At 46.2% G+C, this 22,491-nt stretch overlaps 2 protein-coding genes across 2 annotated transcripts in view; one reads left to right on the top strand and one right to left on the bottom strand.

Moving 5' to 3' along the window:
* Positions 1–3,283, top strand: part of LOC311125535 (long-chain fatty acid transport protein 2-like) — a 30,362-nt gene extending 27,079 nt beyond the window's left edge. The window contains exons 9-10 of the mRNA XM_084199571.1: positions 2,530–2,660; positions 2,858–3,283. Coding sequence (XP_084055697.1) covers positions 2,530–2,660; positions 2,858–3,031 — 305 coding nt within the window. The 3' untranslated portion in view covers positions 3,032–3,283. The remainder of the gene's footprint in view (positions 1–2,529; positions 2,661–2,857) is intronic.
* A 310-nt stretch (positions 3,284–3,593) lies between these two features.
* On the bottom strand, positions 3,594–22,274 carry LOC311125537 (tyrosine decarboxylase-like; the record flags this gene model as incomplete). Its single annotated transcript, XM_084199573.1, has 12 exons — positions 21,811–22,274; positions 19,780–19,958; positions 19,379–19,492; positions 18,945–19,067; positions 17,816–17,959; positions 17,435–17,578; positions 15,556–15,622; positions 14,981–15,143; positions 12,863–12,953; positions 12,227–12,325; positions 10,033–10,134; positions 3,594–5,240 (listed from the first exon to the last, which is right to left on the bottom strand). The coding sequence occupies exons 1-12, from the start codon at positions 21,836–21,838 to the stop codon at positions 3,594–3,596; spliced, it is 2,901 nt and encodes a 966-aa protein (XP_084055699.1). The 5' UTR covers positions 21,839–22,274.
* Positions 22,275–22,491: the final 217 nt, after the last annotated feature.

Below are 22,491 nucleotides of genomic sequence, written 5' to 3'. Positions count from 1 at the left end.
TGGTAGATTATCAGACACTCAAGAAGAAGGTCTGATTTCATTATTACTGAAACAGGATACAAGTGGAATATACAAAGATCCAGTCCATTTAAAAAAATTGGAGGCCCCTTACACTTCAGTGTTGTGATGCAAAAATTCTAGCAAAATGTATAGCTCATAGAATTAATAAGGTATTGTCGGACATTATTCATTCTAATCAGACAGGTTTTTTACACGGAAGATACATTGGAGATAATATAAGGCAAGTACTGGAAACAATAGAACACTATGAAAAATCTGGGAAACCAGGCCTGCTATTCATAGCAGACTTCGAAAAGGCATTTGATAAAGTACGACTGGGGTTTACATATAAATGCCTGGAGCATTTCAATTTTGGAGAATCACAAAGTTTTAAACTGTCAAGAGGAGTGAAACAAGGTTGTCCACTATTGGCATATCTATTTATTATGGCCATCGAGATGTTAGCTATTAAAATCATATCCAACAATAATATCAAAGGATTAGAAATCCAGGGCTTAAAAAGTGTCATTGTACGCTGATGATTCATGTTTTCTTTTAAATCCACAACTTGAATCCCTCCACAGCCTCATAGAGGATCTAGATACATTTTCTAACCTCTCTGGATTACAACCAAATTAAGATAAATGTACTATATTACGTATTGGATCACAAAAAAATAAATATTTTATATTACCATGTAGTTTACCAATAAAATGGTCTGATGGTGATGTGGATATACTCGTAATACATATCCCAAATGAAATAAATGATCTCACTTCAATACATTTTAATAGAAAGTTAGCAAAAATAGATAAGATCTTGCTACCATGGAAAGGTAAATACCTGTCAATTTGTGGAAAAATCACCTTGAATAACTCTTTAGTATTATCCCAGTTGACCTATTTGCTTATGGTCTTGCCTACGCCTAGCGAACTGTTTTTTAAATTATATGAGAAAAAAATATTCCATTTTATTTGGAACGGCAAGCCAGACAAAATTAAGCGGGCCTATTTATAGAATGAATATGAATTCGGAGGACAGAAATTATTAATATTAAAGCATTAGACCTATCACTAAAAGCTTCAGTCATACAAAAGTTATACTTAAATCCGAACTGGTTCTCTAGCAAATTAGTAAGATTGTCTCACCCAATGTTCAAGAATGGCCTTTTCCCCTTTATTCAGATTACAACCTCACACTTTCAGTTATTTGAAAAGGAAATAATCCCCCAAATATCACTATTTCTAAAACAAGCCATAGAAAGTTGGTTGCAATTTCAATTTAATCCTCCAGAAACGACAGAACAAATAATGCAACAAATATTGTGGTTAAACTCAAATATACTAATTGATAAAAAAAAAAAAGTTGTTAAATGTTTAAAAAAGGTATAATCTTCGTAAATGATATCATCGGTAGGACTGGTGGAGTTATGTCGCACATGCAGCTAACAAAAACATATGGAAATGTCTGCTCTACCCAAAATTACAACCAAATAATTGCAGCATTACCACAAAAATGGAAGAGGAAAGTGGAAGGCGGAAAATGTAAGGAACTTGTCTGTCGGCCTTGCATTAAAGAACATAATTGGGTAAAGAAAACTGTGATAAATAACAAAGTATACCAGTTTCATTTAAGGACCAAATGATTGACAGCCGTCCCATATAGATTGCAAAATAGTTGGGAAGAGATTTTTTACGTACCGATCCCATGACATAGTGTTTATGAACTGATACGCAAAACGACGCCGGATTCAAAACGTATAATTTTTCATTTTAAATTATTATATAAAATTCTTGCTACCAATACAATGTTATTTATATGGGGGATACATTCTTCCCAGCTCTGCAGATTTTGCTGTGAAGAGAGAAGTTTACTCCAATTAGGGAAGGGGTGGTGGGGTTGGAAAGTAATACAGGGAAATATATTTAAAAAAGGAAATGTGTATGTGTGTGTGTGTGTATGTATATGTATATGTATATATATATATATATATATATATATATATATATATATATATATATATGCGAGGGGAAAAAACATATGGGGGATTGGAAGTGATGCAGACAATTACATTGATGGAAGTTACAATCTATCTGCAATATCAAAGCTGATCCACCCCCTAAAAAAATATATATAGTAAATAGCAGACATTCTTATCTAGAGCGACTTACAGTCACCTCATTAAACATCTATCTTTTTTATATAATTATTTTATTCATTGAATTTTCTTAATATACACTACACACAATTGACATACTATATATAGTTACATAGAACAATACACACCTACAAACACACAACACACACACAACACACACACAACACACACACAACACACACGCAACACACACACAACACACACACAACACACACAGTCACATCATAGTGTATTTATTATCCCAGAGGGTTCTCCTCATGTTGGGTGTGAATAACCAGGACATTAGGGGAGAATCCAAAATCAATAGTAATGTCTGAACGTTTCTCAAGGTTAGCTGGCTATCTTGGTGATCCTGCTTTGTGACCCCACAGGACACGAGGGGAGGATCGGGATGGCAGCTGTCAAACTGAAAGCTGACGTGGAGTTTGACAGCAAAGCCACGTTCCAGCACGTCAAGACGTCCCTGCCCAGCTACGCTAGACCACGCTTCATACGCATACAGGTAATCCTATGGGAGTAATGTCCCAAATTACAATGATCATCATGATACCTTTCATTTGCAAAGCACTTAAAGCTACGATCTGGGATATGTTGAAGAGATTCCCTGATCCCAGATTGTACCTTTAAAGATTTGCTCAAAACGCTTAAGATTCATAAAACACACATTTTAACATCATTTATTTAATTTTCAAATCCCAGAATTCCCTGGCTGTGACTGGAACATTCAAGCAGATGAAGGCAAAGCTAGCCGAAGAGGGATTCAACCCATCCGTGATACAGGATCGATTATACTACCTGGAGGACAGTAAGGGCTACATCCCCATGACACAGGAGATTTATGACTCTATTTCTGATGGAAAGATACGGTTATGATTTTTTTAGTTTTTCTAACTGTTAATCTTTTATTTTGAAATGAACTGTCAAATTATTAATCTGATATACATTTTATTGTGATTAAATGAAAGGGAGAAAAATGCTTACGTCAAGGACCAACTTTTAAAATGTTGTGCATTTTATGACTAGAGAGAAAAAATTGAAAATGAAAACTGAAAATGTTATGGAATGTTTGTAAATTCAGAAATATATATTGATTTTGTAATAAATATTAAAGACATATCTATCTGAGATGTGTGGCTGTGTCACTTTAAAAATTCAATCTAAAATAATTGTTTTAATTTGAAGTCCCTCTTTCAAAATAAAAGTCCTCAGAGCGCTGCCATCTCTACACCCTGAAATGACAAAAAGACGTTTGTGGTAAATATTTGGTAGGGAGACTACAGGGTCGTATGTATCTGGCACCAAATGGAAGAAAACGTATTGGACCAAGGTGGGACTACCTGAACTTGTACAATAAGAAACATTCATTTTCATTTTCCATTGCAAAACATTTTGCTACGGTGTGGCCTAATGAATACAACCCAGGAGCTAGCCCTGGCTACAGTAGAGCAGGAAAGTTAGTGGCAGCTGCTTTAGTCACAGAGGAACAAGACCAACAGCTGAGTCTCCTACACCCAGAGGAGGACCAGGGCTTTGGGGCAATCTGAAGTCCCCTGACAGGGCAGCACGCCTGGTAGCGCCCACACTGCACCCACAGGTGGCAGAAACTGGGCAAGCTGTAGAACTTGGTGAGCTTCCTCAGGACCCGCTGGTTCGAACTGGTTGGAGAAGGCCTCTCTGGGATCTGAAAGAGGCCTGAGGTGCTGGGGCTGGAGGAGAGAGGCCTGAGCTGGGTGTCCTTTAGGGGGTGGATGAGGTCTGGGTCTTTCTGTCCAGGCTGGGAGTCAGTGATAGAGCTAGAGAGAGGCTTAGCGAGGGGGTCAGTGTTATGGCCAAACAGGGGCCCAATGGGGCCAGGTAAGGGCTCACTGCTGCAGCTCAGAGAGCGTACTGTCCTCCTCGGCCTGTTCTCAGACCCGCCCTTTGCTTTATCCATCCAGAACTGTGGTTGGACCCTCTGAACTCTGAAGGCAGGAGGACAGGGGATCTCCTCAGGGCAGTCTCTGGCTCCTGTCTCTGGGTCCTGGCTGGTCTGGAACTGGCCGGTCCCTAGCTCTCTGGGTCCTGTCTCTGGGTCCTGGCTGGTCTGGAACTGGCCGGTCCCTAGCTCTCTGGCTCCTGTCTCTGGGTCCTGGCTGGTCTGGAACTGGCCGGTCCCTAGCTCTCTGGGTCCTTTTCTGGGGCTGGTCTGTGTCTGGCCGGTCCCTAGCTCTCTGGGTCCTGTCCTGGGGCTGGTCGTCTGGCCGGCCTCTAGCTCTCTGGGTCCTGTCCTGGGGCTGGTCTGTGTCTGGCCGGCCTCTAGCTCTCTGGGTCCTGTCCTGGGGCTGGTCTGTGTCTGGCCGGCCTCTAGCTCTCTGGGTCCTGTCCTGGGGCTGGTCTGTGTCTGGCCGGCCTCTAGCTCTCTGGGTCCTGTCCTGGGGCTGGTCTGTGTCTGGCCGGTCCCTAGCTCTCTGGGTCCTGTCCTGGGGCTGGTCGTCTGGCCAGCCTCTAGCTCTCTGGGTCCTGTCCTGGGGCTGGTCTGTGTCTGGCCGACCTCTAGCTCTCTGGGTCCTGTCCTGGGGCTGGTCTGTGTCTGGCCGACCTCTAGCTCTCTGGGTCCTGTCCTGGGGCTGGTCTGTGTCTGGCCGGCCTCTAGCTCTCTGGGTCCTGTCCTGGGGCTGGTCTGTGTCTGGCCGGCCTCTAGCTCTTTGGGTGTTTTCAGTGGCTCATCTTCTGTGTCACTGATGGCCTTTTCAATCTCGTTTGGTTCCCTAGTCATGAGAGAGGCAGCCAAGCCCTCCGCTGCTGCCGTTGTGTGATACCCTGAGTCACTGTGTGTCTCTGACAGATTCTTAACAGTTCTTCTGACTGGAGACTGCTGCTCCTCCATTTTACTGACCGCCTGTTTCTCGGCCTCCTCGGACAGAAGGTCGGTGGCCATTTTGCGAATGATATTCCAGTCCCTGATGATGTCATCTGAGGTGGTCAGCTGTGACGTCACGGTGAAGCGGATGATGCGTTTCCTGTCGATGTCGGCGGGGACAAGGTACATGGTGCCGGACCGCGTCAGTCGCTGTAGCAACTCCTGAGTCAGGGCATTCCCTTTCTGAAACAGAGAGAGAGGGGGGGGGGGGGGGGGGGGACAGAGAGAGAGGGGGGGGGGGGGGGACAGAGAGAGAGGGGAGGGGAGGGAGGGGGGGACAGAGAGAGGGGGGGACAGAGAGAGAGGGGGGGGTGAGACAGAGAGAGAGGGGGGGACAGAGAGAGAGGGGAGGGGGGGGGTGAGACAGAGAGAGAGGGGGTGGGGGGGGAGGCAGAGAGAGAGGGGGAAGGCAGAGAGAGAGGGGGGGGGAGGCAGAGAGAGAGGGGGGGGGCAGAGAGAGAGGGGGGGGGGAGGCAGAGAGAGAGGGGGGGGGGGGACAGAGAGAGAGGGGGGAGGCAGAGAGAGATAGATTTGACAGTTGAGGGACACCTGTGTTTGGCCCTTTTCTCATTGACGGAAGTTTAAGGAGAGGCAGTGCGACAATATTTAAATTGACATAATATGTAAATAAGCTCTGTATGTATAACATAAAATAGGCCCATTTATTCGTGTTCTGAGAAAATGTGAATGTAATCAAATTTGGTTTATATTCAGACTTCATGTTGCTAGGCTACCTAGGCCTTTTTAATCCAAAATGATTGACTGGAATTAATCAATCAACATTAATAGTGATGACATACTGTATGAGTATACCTTTAATTACAGATGCAAAGGCCTAACGATGCAACCCTGCATACAGCAAGCTCCGCCCTGTTAGTTCTATTGTCCAATCGCAGTTGCTGTCTCTTTTTCTGCGTAAAGGACCACCCCTGTTAGTTTAGTTTTCAAATAGAATCCATATGAACAGGTACAAGGTCTCTGCAGTTTGACAGGGTTTTAATGTTTTCATCCTACCTCGGGCCAGGAGTTTTTCCAGGAGGTAAAACAACACATGACCTGACCAGTGGTGTAGTGGAGGGTACAACAGGCAAGTAAATGCAGTCTACCTTAGTTGCCCAACAGTTTACCCACCTTTTGCGGAAAAATGCATTAAAAGTATAGGGAGCATTACGTTTTTTCACTGTGACCGGCGATCAGTTTACATTGATCAGATAGCTGACCGGCGATCAGTTTACATTGATCAGATAGCTGACCGGCGATCAGTTTACATTGATCAGATAGCTGACCGGCGATCAGTTTACATTGATCAGATAGCTGACCGGCGATCAGTTTACATTGATCAGATAGCTGACCGGCGATCAGTTTACATTGATCAAATAGCAGACCGGCGATCAGTTTACATTGATCAGATAGCTGACTGGCGATCAGTTTACCCACCCATTTTCTTTACCACTACATCACTGGACCTGATTAGAAAAATAATCTGCTCCCAAAACCGTTTTTTAAAATTTATTTACAGCTGATTTATTGCTATGTCATACGCTACAACTAAGGTCCTGAGTTGGTTAGGTTAGCCTACCAGATCAGGAAAAACTCTGGGCCCCAGGAAAACAATTCCCCCCCCCCCCCCCCCCCCCCAACACTCTGGGACCTGTGGAGCAACCTCTGAAATCTCCACACATTGTTACAAATGAAAAAACATATCCTATTTGTATGATCTACTATCTCAAACCATTTTACATGTTTGATGACGGAGGGTTGGGCTTCCATAGTTCTATGTGCCTCAGTGTAGCTGTTAGCTACTCCGACAATTTCAGAATGTAACAGGCTGTTACTGCAATTTCAGTTAAAAACTCAATAAAACAAGTCTCAAATATTAGGAAAATGTCTATACATTTAAAAACATTGCTCTGTGATTACCATTTATACTGTAGGAGTGTCGGGCTGAACGAGACAATTCTGTTTACACCGTCCTGCTTGGACGGGTGGAACTGTCGGGTGAGTGTCATGTGCGACCTACAGAGGTAGCGCTCGAGACGTGAGAATTTCACAAGTTTACACACTATTGTCTCTCGAGAACCTCTCGACATTTCGACAATGACAAGAGACCCTGAGACTTAGTGTGTAAGGAAGGAAAAAATAAAATGGTTCCCTGAATGTAGCCTGAGGAAGGTAACAGGACTCAACGTTGTTCTGCTATGGATTTACTCTGTAGAAGTCAATAAAAGGTGAGTTTTGAATACACCCTTAACTTCTGTTGAATGTTTAGAGTTGGGTTCAATACTTAGGCCGGGATTCAATCTAGTCAGGTTGGAGTTGGACTCAATACTTAGACCAGGATTCAATTCAATCAGGTTGGAGTTGGGTTCAATACTTAGGCTGGGATTCAATCCAATCATGTTGGAGTTGTGTTCAATACATAGGCCGGGATTCAATCCAATCATGTTGGAGTTGTGTTCAATACTTAGGCCGGGATTCAAACCAACCAGGTTGGAGTTGGGTTCAATACTTAGGCCGGGATTCAATCCAATCAGGTTAGAGTTGGATTAAATTATTTTGCCAGGATTCAATCCAATCAGGTTAGAGTTGGGTTCAATACTTAGGCCAGGATTAAATCCAATCAGGTTGGAGACAATGTTCCCACATTAGCGGAGACCTCATTCACGGTAAACGCTGCATATGTAGGCTCAATCGGAAATTACCTTTAAATGGAGCATTGTCGAAAGAGCGTGATCAGATTGAATCCCAGCCTTAGAGTTGGGTTTTCCACGTGAAGGAGTCACACACATACCTGTTACCTCACAGGCTCACACAGACAATGGCTGACCTTTGACCTTCGAACTCCTGGCTGTGATAGCGGTTGATCTCTAAGCTGTATATTGCCATGAACAAGAAGAACCTGTCAATCATTATCCAGCTCAGAGCAATAGACTGGCGTCTGAACTATACAGTATGTTGACAGGTAACCATGACATAAGAACCAGCTACAGTGAGGGAAGAAAGTATTTGATCCCCTGCTGATTTTGTACGTTTGCCCACTGACAAAGAAATGATCAGTATATAATTTTAATGGTAGGTTTATTCGAACAGTGAGAGACAGAATAACAACAACAAAATCCCGAAAAACGCATGTCAAAAATGTTATAAATCGATTTGCATTTTAATGAGGGAAATAAGTATTTGACCCCCTCTCAATCAGAAAGATTTCTGGCTCCCAGGTGTCTTTTATACAGGTAACAAACTGAGATTAGGAGCACACTCTTAAAGAGAGTGCTCCTAATCTCAGTTTGTTACCTGTATAAAAAACACCTGTCCACAGAAGCAATCAATCAATCAGATTCCCAACTCTCCACCATGGCCAAGACCAAAGAGCTCTCCAAGGATGTCAGGGACAAGACTGTAGACCTACACAAGGCTGGAATGGGCTACAAGACCATCGCCAAGCAGCTTGGTGAGAAGATGACAACAGTTGGTGCGATTATTCGCAAATGGAAGAAACACAAAAGAACTGTCAATCTCCCTCAGCCTGGGGCTCCATGCAAGATCTCACCTTGTGGAGTTGCAATGATCATGAGAACGGTGATGAATCAGCCCAGAACTACACGGGAGGATCTTGTCAATGATCTCAAGGCAGCTGGGACCATAGTCACCAAGAAAACAATTGGTAACACACTACGCCGTGAAGGACTGAAATCCTGCAGCGCCCGGAAGGTCCCCCTGCCCAAGAAAGCACATATACAGGGCCGTCTGAAGTTTGCCAATGAACATCTGAATGATTCAGAGGAGAACTGGGTGAAAGTGTTGTGGTCAGATGAGACCAAAATCGAGCTCTTTGGCATCAACTCAACTCGCCGTGTTTGGAGGAGGAGGAATGCTGCCTATGACCCCAAGAACACCATCCCCACCGTCAAACATGGAGGTGGAAACATTATGCTTTGGGGGTGTTTTTCTGCTAAGGGGACAGGACAACTTCACAGCATCAAAGGGACGATGGACGGGGCTATGTACCGTCAAATCTTGAGTGAGAACCTCCTTCCCTCAGCCAGGGCATTGAAAATGGGTCGTGGATGGGTATTCCAGCATGACAATGACCCAAAACACACGCCCAAGGCAACAAAGGAGTGGCTCAAGAAGAAGCACATTAAGGTCCTGGAGTGGCCTAGCCAGTCTCCAGACCTTAATCCCATAGAAAATCTGTGGAGGGAGCTGAAGGTTAGAGTTGCCAAATGTCAGCCTCGAAACCTTACTGACTTGGAGAAGATCTGCAAAGAGGAGTGGAACAAAATCCCTCCTGAGATGTGTGCAAACCTGGTGGCCAACTACAAGAAACGTCTGACCTCTGTGATTGCCAACAAGGGTTTTGCCACCAAATACTAAATCATGTTTTGCAGAGGGGTCAAATACTTATTTCCCTCATTAAAATACAAATCAATTCATAACATTTTTGACATGCATTTTTCTGGATTTTTTTGTTGTTATTCTGTCTCTCACTGTTCAAATAAACCTACCATTAAAATTATAGACTGATCATGTCTTTGTCAGTGGGCAAACGTACAACATCAGCAGGGGATCAAATACTTTCTTCCCTCACTGTATGTGGATGTTGTAGAAACCTATCTCTATACTGTTTTCTGTGTGGGATGGTGAATCCTGTTCACATGTTCCTCAATGGGAGATGTACAGTATATGACACAACACAATACAACACAACAGAACTTTACAATACAACACAACACAATGCAACACAACACAATACAACTTTACAATACAACACAACACAATACAACACAACACAACTTTACAATACAACACAACACAAAATAACACAATATAACACAACACAATACAACAGAACACAACACAACACAACTTTACAATACAATACAACACAACACAACACAACACAATACAATACAACACAATACAATACAATGCAACACAATACAACTTTACAATACAAGTATAGGCCACATACCTTGAGACAGAACACCACCAAGCCAAGGTGTCTCTCAGCAGGCAGGTCAAAGTTAGGGTCACATCTAACCAGGGACTCCAGTAGCTTAGCCATCTCTACACCCTGAAAACACAGAGCAGGGGTCAGTGCCATCTCTACACCCTGAAAACACAGAGTAGGGTTCAGTCACTGGAATGCAGCATCTCACATTACAGAGTAGGGGTCAGTCACTGGAATGGAGCATCTCACATTACAGAGCAGGGGTCAGTCACTGGAATGCAGCATCTCACATTACAGAGCAGGGGTCAGTCACTGGAATGGAGCATCTCACATTACAGAGCAGGGGTCAGTCACTGTAATGCAGCATCTCACATTACAGAGCAGGGGTCAGTCACTGGAATGCAGCATCTCACATTACAGAGCAGGGGTCAGTCACTGGAATGCAGCATCTCACATTACAGAGCAGGGGTCAGTCACTGTAATGCAGCATCTCACATTACAGAGCAGGGGTCAGTCACTGGAATGCAGCATCTCACATTACAGAGCAGGGGTCAGTCACTGGAATGCAGCATCTCACATTACAGAGCAGGGGTCAGTCACTGTAATGCAGCATCTCACATTACAGAGCAGGGTTCAGTCACTGGAATGCAGCATCTCACATTACAGAGCAGGGGTCAGTCACTGGAATGCAGCATCTCACATTACAGAGTAGTGGTCAGTCACTGGAATGGAGCATCTCACATTACAGAGCAGGGGTCAGTCACTGTAATGCAGCATCTCACATTACAGAGCAGGGGTCAGTCACTGGAATGCAGCATCTCACATTACAGAGCAGGGGTCAGTCACTGTAATGCAGCATCTCACATTACAGAGCAGGGGTCAGTCACTGGAATGCAGCATCTCACATTACAGAGTAGGGGTCAGTCACTGGAATGCAGCATCTCACATTACAGAGCAGGGGTCAGTCACTGGAATGCAGCATCTCACATTACAGAGCAGGGGTCAGTCACTGGAATGCAGCATCTCACATTACAGAGCAGGGGTCAGTCACTGTAATGGAGCATCTCACATTACAGAGCAGGGGTCAGTCACTGGAATGGAGCATCTCACATTACAGAGCAGGGGTCAGTCACTGTAATGCAGCATCTCACATTACAGAGCAGGGGTCAGTCACTGGAATGCAGCATCTCACATTACAGAGCAGGGGTCAGTCACTGTAATGCAGCATCTCACATTACAGAGCAGGGGTCAGTCACTGGAATGCAGCATCTCACATTACAGAGTAGTGGTCAGTCACTGTAATGCAGCATCTCACATTACAGAGCAGGGGTCAGTCACTGGAATGCAGCATCTCACATTACAGAGCAGGGGTCAGTCACTGGAATGGAGCATCTCACATTACAGAGTAGGGGTCAGTCACTGGAATGGAGCATCTCACATTACAGAGTAGTGGTCAGTCACTGTAATACAGCATCTCACATTACAGAGCAGGGGTCAGTCACTGGAATGCAGCATCTCACATTACAGAGCAGGGGTCAGTCACTGGAATGCAGCATCTCACATTACAGAGTAGTGGTCAGTCACTGTAATGCAGCATCTCACATTACAGAGTAGGGGTCAGTCACTGGAATGCAGCATCTCACATTACAGAGCAGGGGTCAGTCACTGGAATGCAGCATCTCACATTACAGAGTAGTGGTCAGTCACTGGAATGCAGCATCTCACATTACAGAGCAGGGGTCAGTCACTGGAATGCAGCATCTCACATTACAGAGTAGTGGTCAGTCACTGGAATGCAGCATCTCACATTACAGAGGGAGAAAGAAACAGGCAGGCAGACAGACAGGCAGGCAGGCAGACAGAGAGACAGACAGACAGACAGACATACAGGCAGACAGGCAGAGACAGACAGACAGACAGACAGACAGACAGACAGACAGGCAGGCAGGCAGGCAGGCAGGCAGGCAGGCAGGCAGGCAGGCAGGCAGGCAGGCAGGCAGGCAGAGACAGACAGACAGACAGACAGACAGACAGACAGACAGACAGACAGACAGACAGACAGACAGACAGGCAGGCAGGCAGGCAGGCAGGCAGGCAGGCAGGCAGGCAGGCAGGCAGGCAGGCAGGCAGGCAGGCAGGCAGGCAGGCAGGCAGGCAGGCAGGCAGGTAGGCAGGCAGGCAGGTAGGTAGGTAGGTAGGTAGGTAGGTTACATACGTGTCTGATGTGTCCCTGAAGGTTCTTCAGTCCGAAGGAGCGCATCACGAACCACAGCTTCAGAGAGCGGAACCGTCGACTCAGGGGGATCTGCCAATGCTGACAGACACAGTGGAGCAGGATCAACATTAACATCTATAGTAATATTAAGATCAAGATCAGTTTCAAAATCAAGATCAAGATCCGTTTCAAGAGTTGCATGCTTTCCCGGCAGTGGCTAATGCTAGGACTTGGGTAAAGCTGGTCCCAGATCTGTGTTTAAAGGCAGGAGTAGAAAAACAGTATGTAGTGTGGACCGTGAAGTAACTGTTCAAAAATAAAGTCTGCAAGTTGGTAGGTAGGTATAGATGATAGAGCTTGCAACGCCAGGGTTGTGGGTTCGATTCCCAAGGGAAACCAGCATGAAGAAAGTACGAAAATGTATGCACTCTGGATAAGTGGTCCACTGTAGCTCAATTGGTAGAGCATGGCGCTTGTAACGCCAGGGTAGTGGGTTCAATCCCCGGGACCACCCATACGTAAAAATGTATGCACACATGACTGTAAGTCGCTTTGGATAAAAGCGTCTGCTAAATGGCATATTATTATAAGAGCGTCTTCTAAATGACTAAAATGTCAAATGTAGGTGGTTTGTACCATGAAGTCGGTGGCTTCGTCTGAGTTTTCGTGTCTGAGGTAGACGGGGTCGACACTGAAAGTCTGCTGGAGCTTGTACTTGTCCTTCACCCTGTTGGGACCGCCGTAGAAAAACAACACGTTACTATCTCTCTCTGTCCCCAGCTCGTCCTTCACCCTGTTGGGACCGCCGTAGAAAAACAACACGTTACTATCTCTCTCTGTCCCCAGCTCGTCCTTCACCCTGTTAGGACCGCCGTAGAAAAACAACACGTTTCTATCTCTCTCTGTCCCCAGCTCGTCCTTCACCCTGTTAGGACCGCCGTAGAAAAACAACACGTTACTATCTCTCTCTGTCCCCAGCTCGTCCTTCACCCTGTTAGGACCGCCGTAGAAAAACAACACGTTACTATCTCTCTCTGTCCCCAGCTCGTCCTTCACCCTGTTGGGACCGCCGTAGAAAAACAACACGTTACTATCTCTCTCTGTCCCCAGCTCGTCCTTCACCCTGTTAGGACCGCCGTAGAAAAACAACACGTTACTATCTCTCTCTGTCCCCAGCTCGTCCTTCACCCTGTTAGGACCGCCGTAGAAAAACAACACGTTACTATCTCTCTCTGTCCCCAGCTCGTCCTTCACCCTGTTAGGACCGCCGTAGAAAAACAACACGTTACTATCTCTCTCTGTCCCCAGCTCGTCCTTCACCCTGTTGGGACCGCCGTAGAAAAACAACACGTTACTATCTCTCTCTGTCCCCAGCTCATCCTTCACCCTGTTAGGACCGCCGTAGAAAAACAACACGTTACTATCTCTCTCTGTCCCCAGCTCGTCCTTCACCCTGTTGGGACCGCCGTATTAAAACAACACGTTACTATCTCTCTCTGTCCCCAGCTCGTCCTTCACCCTGTTGGGACCGCCGTATTAAAACAACACGTTACTATCTCTCTCTGTCCCCAGCTCGTCCTTCACCCTGTTGGGACCGCCGTAGAAAAACAACACGTTACTATCTCTCTCTGTCCCCAGCTCGTCCTTCACCCTGTTGGGACCGCCGTAGAAAAACAACACGTTACTATCTCTCTCTGTCCCCAGCTCGTCCTTCACCCTGTTGGGACCGCCGTATTAAAACAACACGTTACTATCTCTCTCTGTCCCCAGCTCGTCCTTCACCCTGTTGGGACCGCCATAGAAAAACAACACGTTACTATCTCTCTCTGTCCCCAGCTCGTCCTTCACCCTGTTGGGACCGCCGTAGAAAAACAACACGTTACTATCTCTCTCTGTCCCCAGCTCGTCCTTCACCCTGTTGGGACCGCCGTAGAAAAACAACACGTTACTATCTCTCTCTGTCCCCAGCTTGTCCTTCACCCTGTTGGGACCGCCGTAGACAAACAACACGTTACTATCTCTCTCTGTCCCCAGCTCGTCCTTCACCCTGTTGGGACCGCCGTAGAAAAACAACACGTTACTATCTCTCTCTGTCCCCAGCTCGTCCTTCACCCTGTTGGGACCGCCGTACAGGTCCCAACAGGGTTGAGTGGAGCGGAGTTCGCCAAAATAGGGCAGATTCCTATTTTCTCTGCCTCGGCTGAGCGGCTTTCACGTGCACGAGCACCGCTGATTGCTCTGCCTGGATAGCTCCATTGAAAATGAATGGGCAACTCCACCGCCGCTTCGTGTCTGGAAAGCCCTTAAGGGTGGTCATAGCTCCTCTCTACCCCCCTCTCTCTTTTTAAAACCTTTTACTGCAGTGGGCTAAATCAGGGTCACACAGAGTGATTCTTGGTAGTCTTTGGAACAAAAGTATACACCTCACACACATGGTTATGGGCTTAAAAAAAGAAGACACCTGTACCATGTCAGATATAGAGTTGAAATGTATTACATTTTGAGTTTGCATCCCAATATAACAAAACCGTTGGACATAGAAACACCGGATTTTCGGCGGTCTTTGAAATAATGTTTATTAATTAAGAAATTATTTTAAATATTCCTCCCTCCCTCCCTCCCTCCCTCCCCTTCCTCTCTCTCTCCCTCCCTCCCTCCCTCCCTCCCTCCCTCCCTCCCTCCCTCCCTCCCTCCCTCCCTCACTCCCTCCCTCCCTCCCTCCCTCCCTCCCTCTCTCCCTCCCCTCTCTCTCACCAGAAGGCGGTGCAGTCGAAGTGGACCATCATCCATTTGGAGGGGTTGAACACGAAGGAGTCAGCGTACTCTATGCCCTCCAGAGGACCTCTCAGCTCAGGGCAGAAGAACGCTGAGCCAGCGTACGCCGCGTCCACATGCAGCCACAGACCTTCCTCTGCACCTAGGCCAGGCAGGGGGAGGAATACAAAACAAGTTTTGCAGAGAATCTGGGGGCGGTGGGAGTCCGAGTGGAACTTGAACCTGCGACCCTTATCTGTATTCATACAGCGTCTCAGACTAAGTATAAAGTAGCCTTGCGGGAGTAACGTCTCAGAGTTGGAGTACTGATCTCGGATCAGGTCCCCCCTGTTCATTAAATATTATTCATTATGATCTAAAAGGTCAAACTGATCCTAGACCAGCGCTCTTTACTCTGAGACACTTTATGAATATGGACCCAGGACCCTGAGATTCTCCAAGGTCATACATAGGTAATATGTCATACATGTTATATGTCATACATGTTATGTGTCATGCATGTTGTGTGTCATACAGGTGTGTGTAATAATGAGAGGTTAGAGATGCAGACGTACACACTGGTCCCAGCTCTGACAGGTTGTCAAAGGCACACACCCCCGTGGTCCCCAGAGTGGCAAACAGCTGAAACAACCAACCAAACAAACATGATCATTTGTTTGGTTACAGCCTTGGTTACAGCCTTGGTTACAATCTTGGTTACAACTGTTCACGTTCAGAGGTCATTCAAATTAGGAGGCTAAAACAACCTATGAGCTCTACTGTCAGTAAAACCTTACAATATCTCAGTATTACAGCATTCTAATGTTGTGTCCCCTACCCTTACAGCCACCAGTCCTCTCCTCCTGTCCTCCTGTCCTCCTGTCTTCCTGTCCTCCTCTCCTCCTGTCCTCCTGTCCTCCTGTCTCAGAGTGTCTCCTACCATGAATGACCTACCACCCCCAAATATACCCTACCATGACCTACAACCCCCTAATATACCCTACCATGACCTACCACCCCCTTATATACTCTACAATGACCTACCAACCCCTTATATACCCTAACATTGACCTAATATCTCCTAATATACCCTACCATAACCTACCACCCTGTAATGTACCCTACCATGACCTACCACCCCCTTATGAACCCTACCATGACCTACTGTCTCCTAATATACCCTACCATAACCTACCACCCCCTAATATACCCTACCATGACCTACCACCCCCTAATATACCCTACCATAACCTACCACCCCATTATATACCCTATCATGACCTACCACCCCCTAATATACCCTACCATAACCTACCACCCTGTAATGTACCCTACCATGACCTACCACCCCCTAATATACCCTACCATGACCTACTGTCTCCTAATATACCCTACCATGACCTACCACCCTCTTATATACTCTACCATGACCTACCACCCCCTAATATACCCTACCATAACCTACCACCCCATTATATACCCTATCATGACCTACCATACACTAATATACTCTACCATGACCTACCACCCCATTATATACTCTACCATGACCTACCACCCCCTAATATACCCTACCATGACCTACCACCCCTTATATACCCTACCATGACCTACCATCCCCTAGTATACCCTACCATGACCTACCATCCCCTAGTATACCCTACAATGACCTACCATCCCCTAATATACCCTACCATGACCTACCATACCCTAATATACCCTACCATGACCTACCATCCCCTAGTATACCCTACAATGACCTACCATCCCCTAATATACCCTACCATGACCTACCATACCCTAATATACCCTACCATGACCTACCACCTCCTAATATACCCTACCATGACCTACCATACACTAATATACTCTACCATGACCTACCACTCCCTAATATACCCTACCATGACCTACCATCCCCTAGTATACCCTACAATGACCTACCATCCCCTAATATACCCTACCATGACCTACCATACCCTAATATACCCTACCATGACCTACCACCTCCTAATATACCCTACCATGACCTACCATACACTAATATACTCTACCATGACCTACCACTCCCTAATATACCCTACCATGACCTACCATACCCTAATATACCCTACCATGACCTACCACTCCCTAATATACCCTACCATGACCTACCATCCCCTAATATACCCTACCATGACCTACCACCTCCTAATATACCCTACCATGACCTACCATACCCTAATATACCCTACCATGACCTACCACTCCCTAATATACCCTACCATGACCTACCATCCCCTAGTATACCCTACAATGACCTACCATCCCCTAATATACCCTACCATGACCTACCACCTCCTAATATACCCTACCATGACCTACCATACCCTAATATACCCTACCATGACCTACCACTCCCTAATATACCCTACCATGACCTACCACCCCCTAATATACCCTACCATGACCTACCATGACAGGTACTAGTCCTCTCCTCCTGTCCTCCTGGATGGCCTGTTTCAGAGTGTCTCCTCTCAGGGAGAAGTGGTCATCTGTAGGGAGGAACCTGATCTTCACCAGGGAGATCTGACCTGCCTTCTCCACTGAGGAGTGAGCCTGATGGAGGCCGAGAGTAGACAGACAGATGGACGGACAAACGGACGGACGGACGGACAGACATATAGGTGGGCAGACAGACAGACAGACAGACGGACAGACAGACGGAGAGTCAATCTCTCATTATGCAGTACTCACTGTTTGTTTGTGCGTGTGCAGGTGCATGCGTACAGTAAATGTTTGCAAACGTTGCATATGTGTGTGTGTGTGTGGGTCCCTAACCCATCCCATCTTGACCTGGTCTGATGCATAGGCCACCAGTCTGGAGTTGACCACTGAGTCGTCCAGGTCTCTGTCTGCCACCTCTGTCCTCTTCAGCTGCTGGATCCTGGCCTTCCTGGCAGCCAGCAGAGCTACCAGACTACTCTCACTCACTGTGCTCTGAGAGGAGAGAGGGATGCGGGGAGAGAGGGATGCGGGGAGAGAGGGGAGGGAGGGAGGGAGGGAGGGAAGGAAGGGAGGGAAGGAAGGGAGGAGAGAGGGATGCGGGGAGAGGGGGATGCGGGGAGAGAGGGATGCGGGAGAGAGGGATGCGGGGAGAGGGGAGGGAGGGAGGGAAGAAAGAGGGTTACGGGGAGAGAGGGATGCGGGGAGAGAGGGGAGGGAGGGAGAGAAGAAAGGGAGGAGAAAGGGATGCGGGGGGAGAGGGGGGTAGGGAGAGGGGAGGTAGGGAGGGAAGAAAGGGAGGAGAGAGGGATGCGGGGAGAGAGGGGAGGGAGGGAGGGAAGAAAGGGAGGAGAGAGGGATGCGGGGAGAGAGGGATGCGGGGAGAGGGGAGGGAGGGAGGGAAGAAATGGAGGAGAGAGGGATGCGGGGAGAGGGGAGGGAGGGAGGGAAGAAAGGGAGGAGAGAGGGATGCGGGGAGAGAGGGGTGAGGAAGGAAGGGAGGAGAGAGGGATGCGGGAGAGAGGGGAGGGAAGGAAGGGAGGAGAGAGGGATGCGGGAGAGAGGGATGCGGGAGGGAGGGAAGAAAGGGAGGAGAGAGGGATGCGGGGAGAGAGGGATGCGGGGAGAGAGGAGGGAGGGAGGAGGGGAAGGGAGGAGAGAGGGAGGGAGAGAGAAAGGCATTACATTGAGGTAAATTGAAATTATTTACTGTGCTATGAGAGGAGAGAGGGATGATGGGAGAGAGGGATGAGGGGAGAGAGGGAGGAAGAAAGAGAGAAAGATGAATATGTTAATATGTTGTGTTCATGTGAAATTAAACACCAGGGTTCTCTAATTCACGGTGGTCAGAGAGGAGCGTAGAGGATGGTATTCCCATTCACCACTAGGTGGTGCTGTGAGAGTACATGTCTACCTGCCTCCTCCGGTGCTGTCTAGTTGGTATTGTAAAGGTGAGTATGGTCAGGTGTATCTTTCCTACCTGCAGTATGCCTCCCCCGGTGCTGTCTGGGTGGTGGTGGAGGAAGAAGGAGGGAAGACCCAGGGCTTTACACAACCAGTCCATCACGTTCATCTCCAGCTCTGTACACGCCGGGCTGGAGGCCTGGAAACGACACAACAACATCATGTTATTCTATCATAAATAATTCATCATTAGATTAGAATATCACACTACTATAGGATTTCCTCCAGGAGTTTTCTGTAGCAGATGCTTGTATCCAAAGTAACCCACGGCTCATGTGGGAAACAAACTCACAAACTTCATGTCACAGTTAATGTGCTCCCTGGAAATATCTTTAAAAAAACATGATATTCATGTCTTTAAACCAAAACTTTAGGGGGATAATTAAGTGAGTTAATTTTGTGTAGTTCCACACAAAGTGTAAATAACGTTTGACGTGATAAGATAATTACCCAGGTGAATCCGATGTTGTTAATGGCATCAGCCAGCATGTCTCCTAACATGGAGGGCCAGGAGGTCAAGGCTGGGTAGTACGCATGCATGTGGGGGCTCTGCCAGTGGACCACCTGACCAACACACACACATGCACACACACACACACACACACACACACACACACACACACACATCCACACACACACACACACACACGCACACACACACGCACGCACACACACACACACACACACACACACACACACACACACGCACACACACACACACACCAATATCCTTACAACAAGTTACAGTGATACAGTGAACAATTAATGTTTGACCCACAATGGTCCTGGTAACGTCTCATAGTCACTTGGCTATTGAGGTCCTTGACATGTAATGTGTGAACGTAACGTACCCCAGGCATGATGACCTTCTCTATGTCCCTGAAGATACAGTCCCAGTCCTCCGGGTCAGTGGGGGCGCTGTCTGGCAGCAGCTCTCTCATATAGCCAGGCTTCACCTCAGGGCCCGGGGTCACCCTCCTCTCTCTGATGGTGGTCAGGTACCTAGTGATGTAATCCACCATCTCCTTACCTGGACGAGGAATAACACACAACAGTCAGATTACACAATATTAGATATCATATTATATTATATAGGATGTCAATCACAAACCATGTTCAGCCACTGTTTGAGATCAATGGAAATAGATTTCGGATTATTTAAATCACTGTGTTTTGGCATGATGCCTTTTTCAGGGTATAAAACACAACAGACAGGTTACCGTTACACTCTCTGGTACAGATTAATTAAGATTAGGCTGCTCCTGGACTAAAATCATTCTCAATGGTGATTCCCCATAGAAAGTGTGTTATAGTCTAGGACTAATCTAGGAAACCAGCCCTCTTTCTGTCAAAGTTGTGCTTTAACTGTGCTGTCTCCCTCTTTCAATCCCTTTTGAGAGACTGGTGATCCACCCTACCACTCATTTACATTTTAGTCATTTAGCAGACACTCTTATCCAGAGCAATTTACAGGAGCAATTTGGGTTAAGTGTCTTGCTCAAGGGCACATCAACAGATTATTTCACCTAGTCGGCTCGGGGATTCAATCCAGCGACCTTTCAGTTACTGGCCCAACGCTCTTAACCGCTAGGCTACCTGCCGCCCTCTACACCTGCTCTCTAACCCACAAGCAAATAAAACCCCACCTGTCTCACTATATTAGTAGCAGTTGTGGTAGTAATAACAATTACAACACCTACAATAACTATCTACAATACCAACCATCTACCTACCTACAATAACTACCTACAATACCAACCATCTACCTACCTACAATAACTACCTACAATACCAACCATCTACCTACCTACAATAACTACCTACAATACCAACCATCTACCCACCTACAATAACTACCTACAATACCAACCATCTACCTACCTACAATAACTACCTACAATACCAACCATCTCCCTACCTACAATAACTACCTACAATACCAACCATCTACCTAGCTACAATAACTACCTACAATACCAACCATCTACCCACCTACAATAACTACCTACAATACCAACCATCTACCCACCTACAATAACTACCTACAATACCAACCATCTACCTAGCTACAATAACTACCTACAATACCAACCATCTACCTACCTACAATAACTACCTACAGTACCAACCATCTACCTACCTACAATAACTACCTACAATACCAACCATCTACCCACCTACAATAACTACCTACAATACCAACCATCTACCTAGCTACAATAACTACCTACAATACCAACCATCTACCTACCTACAATACCTACCTACAATACCAACCATCTACCTAGCTACAATACCAACCATCTACCCACCTACAATAACTACCTACAATACCAACCATCTACCTACCTACAATAACTACCTACAATACCAACCATCTACCTAGCTACAATAACTACCTACAATACCAACCATCTACCTACCTACAATACCAACCATCTACCCACCTACAATAACTACCTACAATACCAACCATCTACCTACCTACAATAACTACCTACAATACCAACCATTTACCTACCTACAATAACTACCTACAATACCAACCATTTACCTACCTACAATAACTACCTACAATACCAACCATTTACCTACCTACAATAACTACCTACAATACCAACCACTAACTAGCTACAATAACTACCTACAATACCAACCACCTACAATAACTACCTACAATACCAACCATCTACCTACCTACAATACCAACCATCTACCTACCTACAATACCAACCATCTACCTACCTACAATACCTACCTACAATACCAACCATCTACCTACCTACAATACCAACCATCTACCTAGCTACAATAACTACCTACAATCTAAATACATGGTATAAGCTTTACTCTACACTATATAAAGAAGAAGCCAAGCTTACCTCTGTGGTTGTACTCCTCTGCCTGCATCCTTGTAATAATAGAGTTGTGTCAGCTGACAGAGGTACAGTAGGATAATAGATCAGTGTTTCTCTCTGCTGGTGTTGTGTTGTAGGTTTAGCTCAGAGACAGAGGTACAGACATATATACAGGGCCACCAAGGGAGACCGCCCTGAAGGTCCTGACGTAGACTGATAGAAACTAAGGCTGTTTTCTCTACCTTTCCACCCACAGTTAAATAAACATCAAGGGCTGCAACTCATTTCACGATAGTTGTCCTCTCTCCACCTGCCCTGGTGCGGTGCACTCTGCCTCTCCCCTTCATGGGTCTATCTGTCTGGGATGAATAGGTCAATGTGATGGTCGTGCACGCACGCACACACACGCTCTCTCTCTCTCTCTCACACACACACACACACACACACACACACACACACACACACACACACACACACGCTCTCTCTCTCTCTCTCACACACACACACACACACACACACACCACACACACACACACACACACACACACACACACACACACACACACGTGTTGAAAGTTAATGAATCTTTTGTTCACTCCTCATTTTCCCTCTATGACCTAATATGATCCACTAATGTTGTTTGAAGAGAATCATGTCATCTCTGTAAACAACCTGGTGTTACATGTTTCACTCAGAACACTTGGG

This window comes from Coregonus lavaretus (assembly GCF_964263955.1).
Source record: "Coregonus lavaretus genome assembly, contig: HAP1_SCAFFOLD_1405, whole genome shotgun sequence".
In the NCBI taxonomy this organism is placed as follows: domain Eukaryota; kingdom Metazoa; phylum Chordata; class Actinopteri; order Salmoniformes; family Salmonidae; genus Coregonus; species Coregonus lavaretus.
Note: the sequence above shows the minus strand (reverse complement) of the source record. Positions and strands in the feature narration are given on the sequence as shown.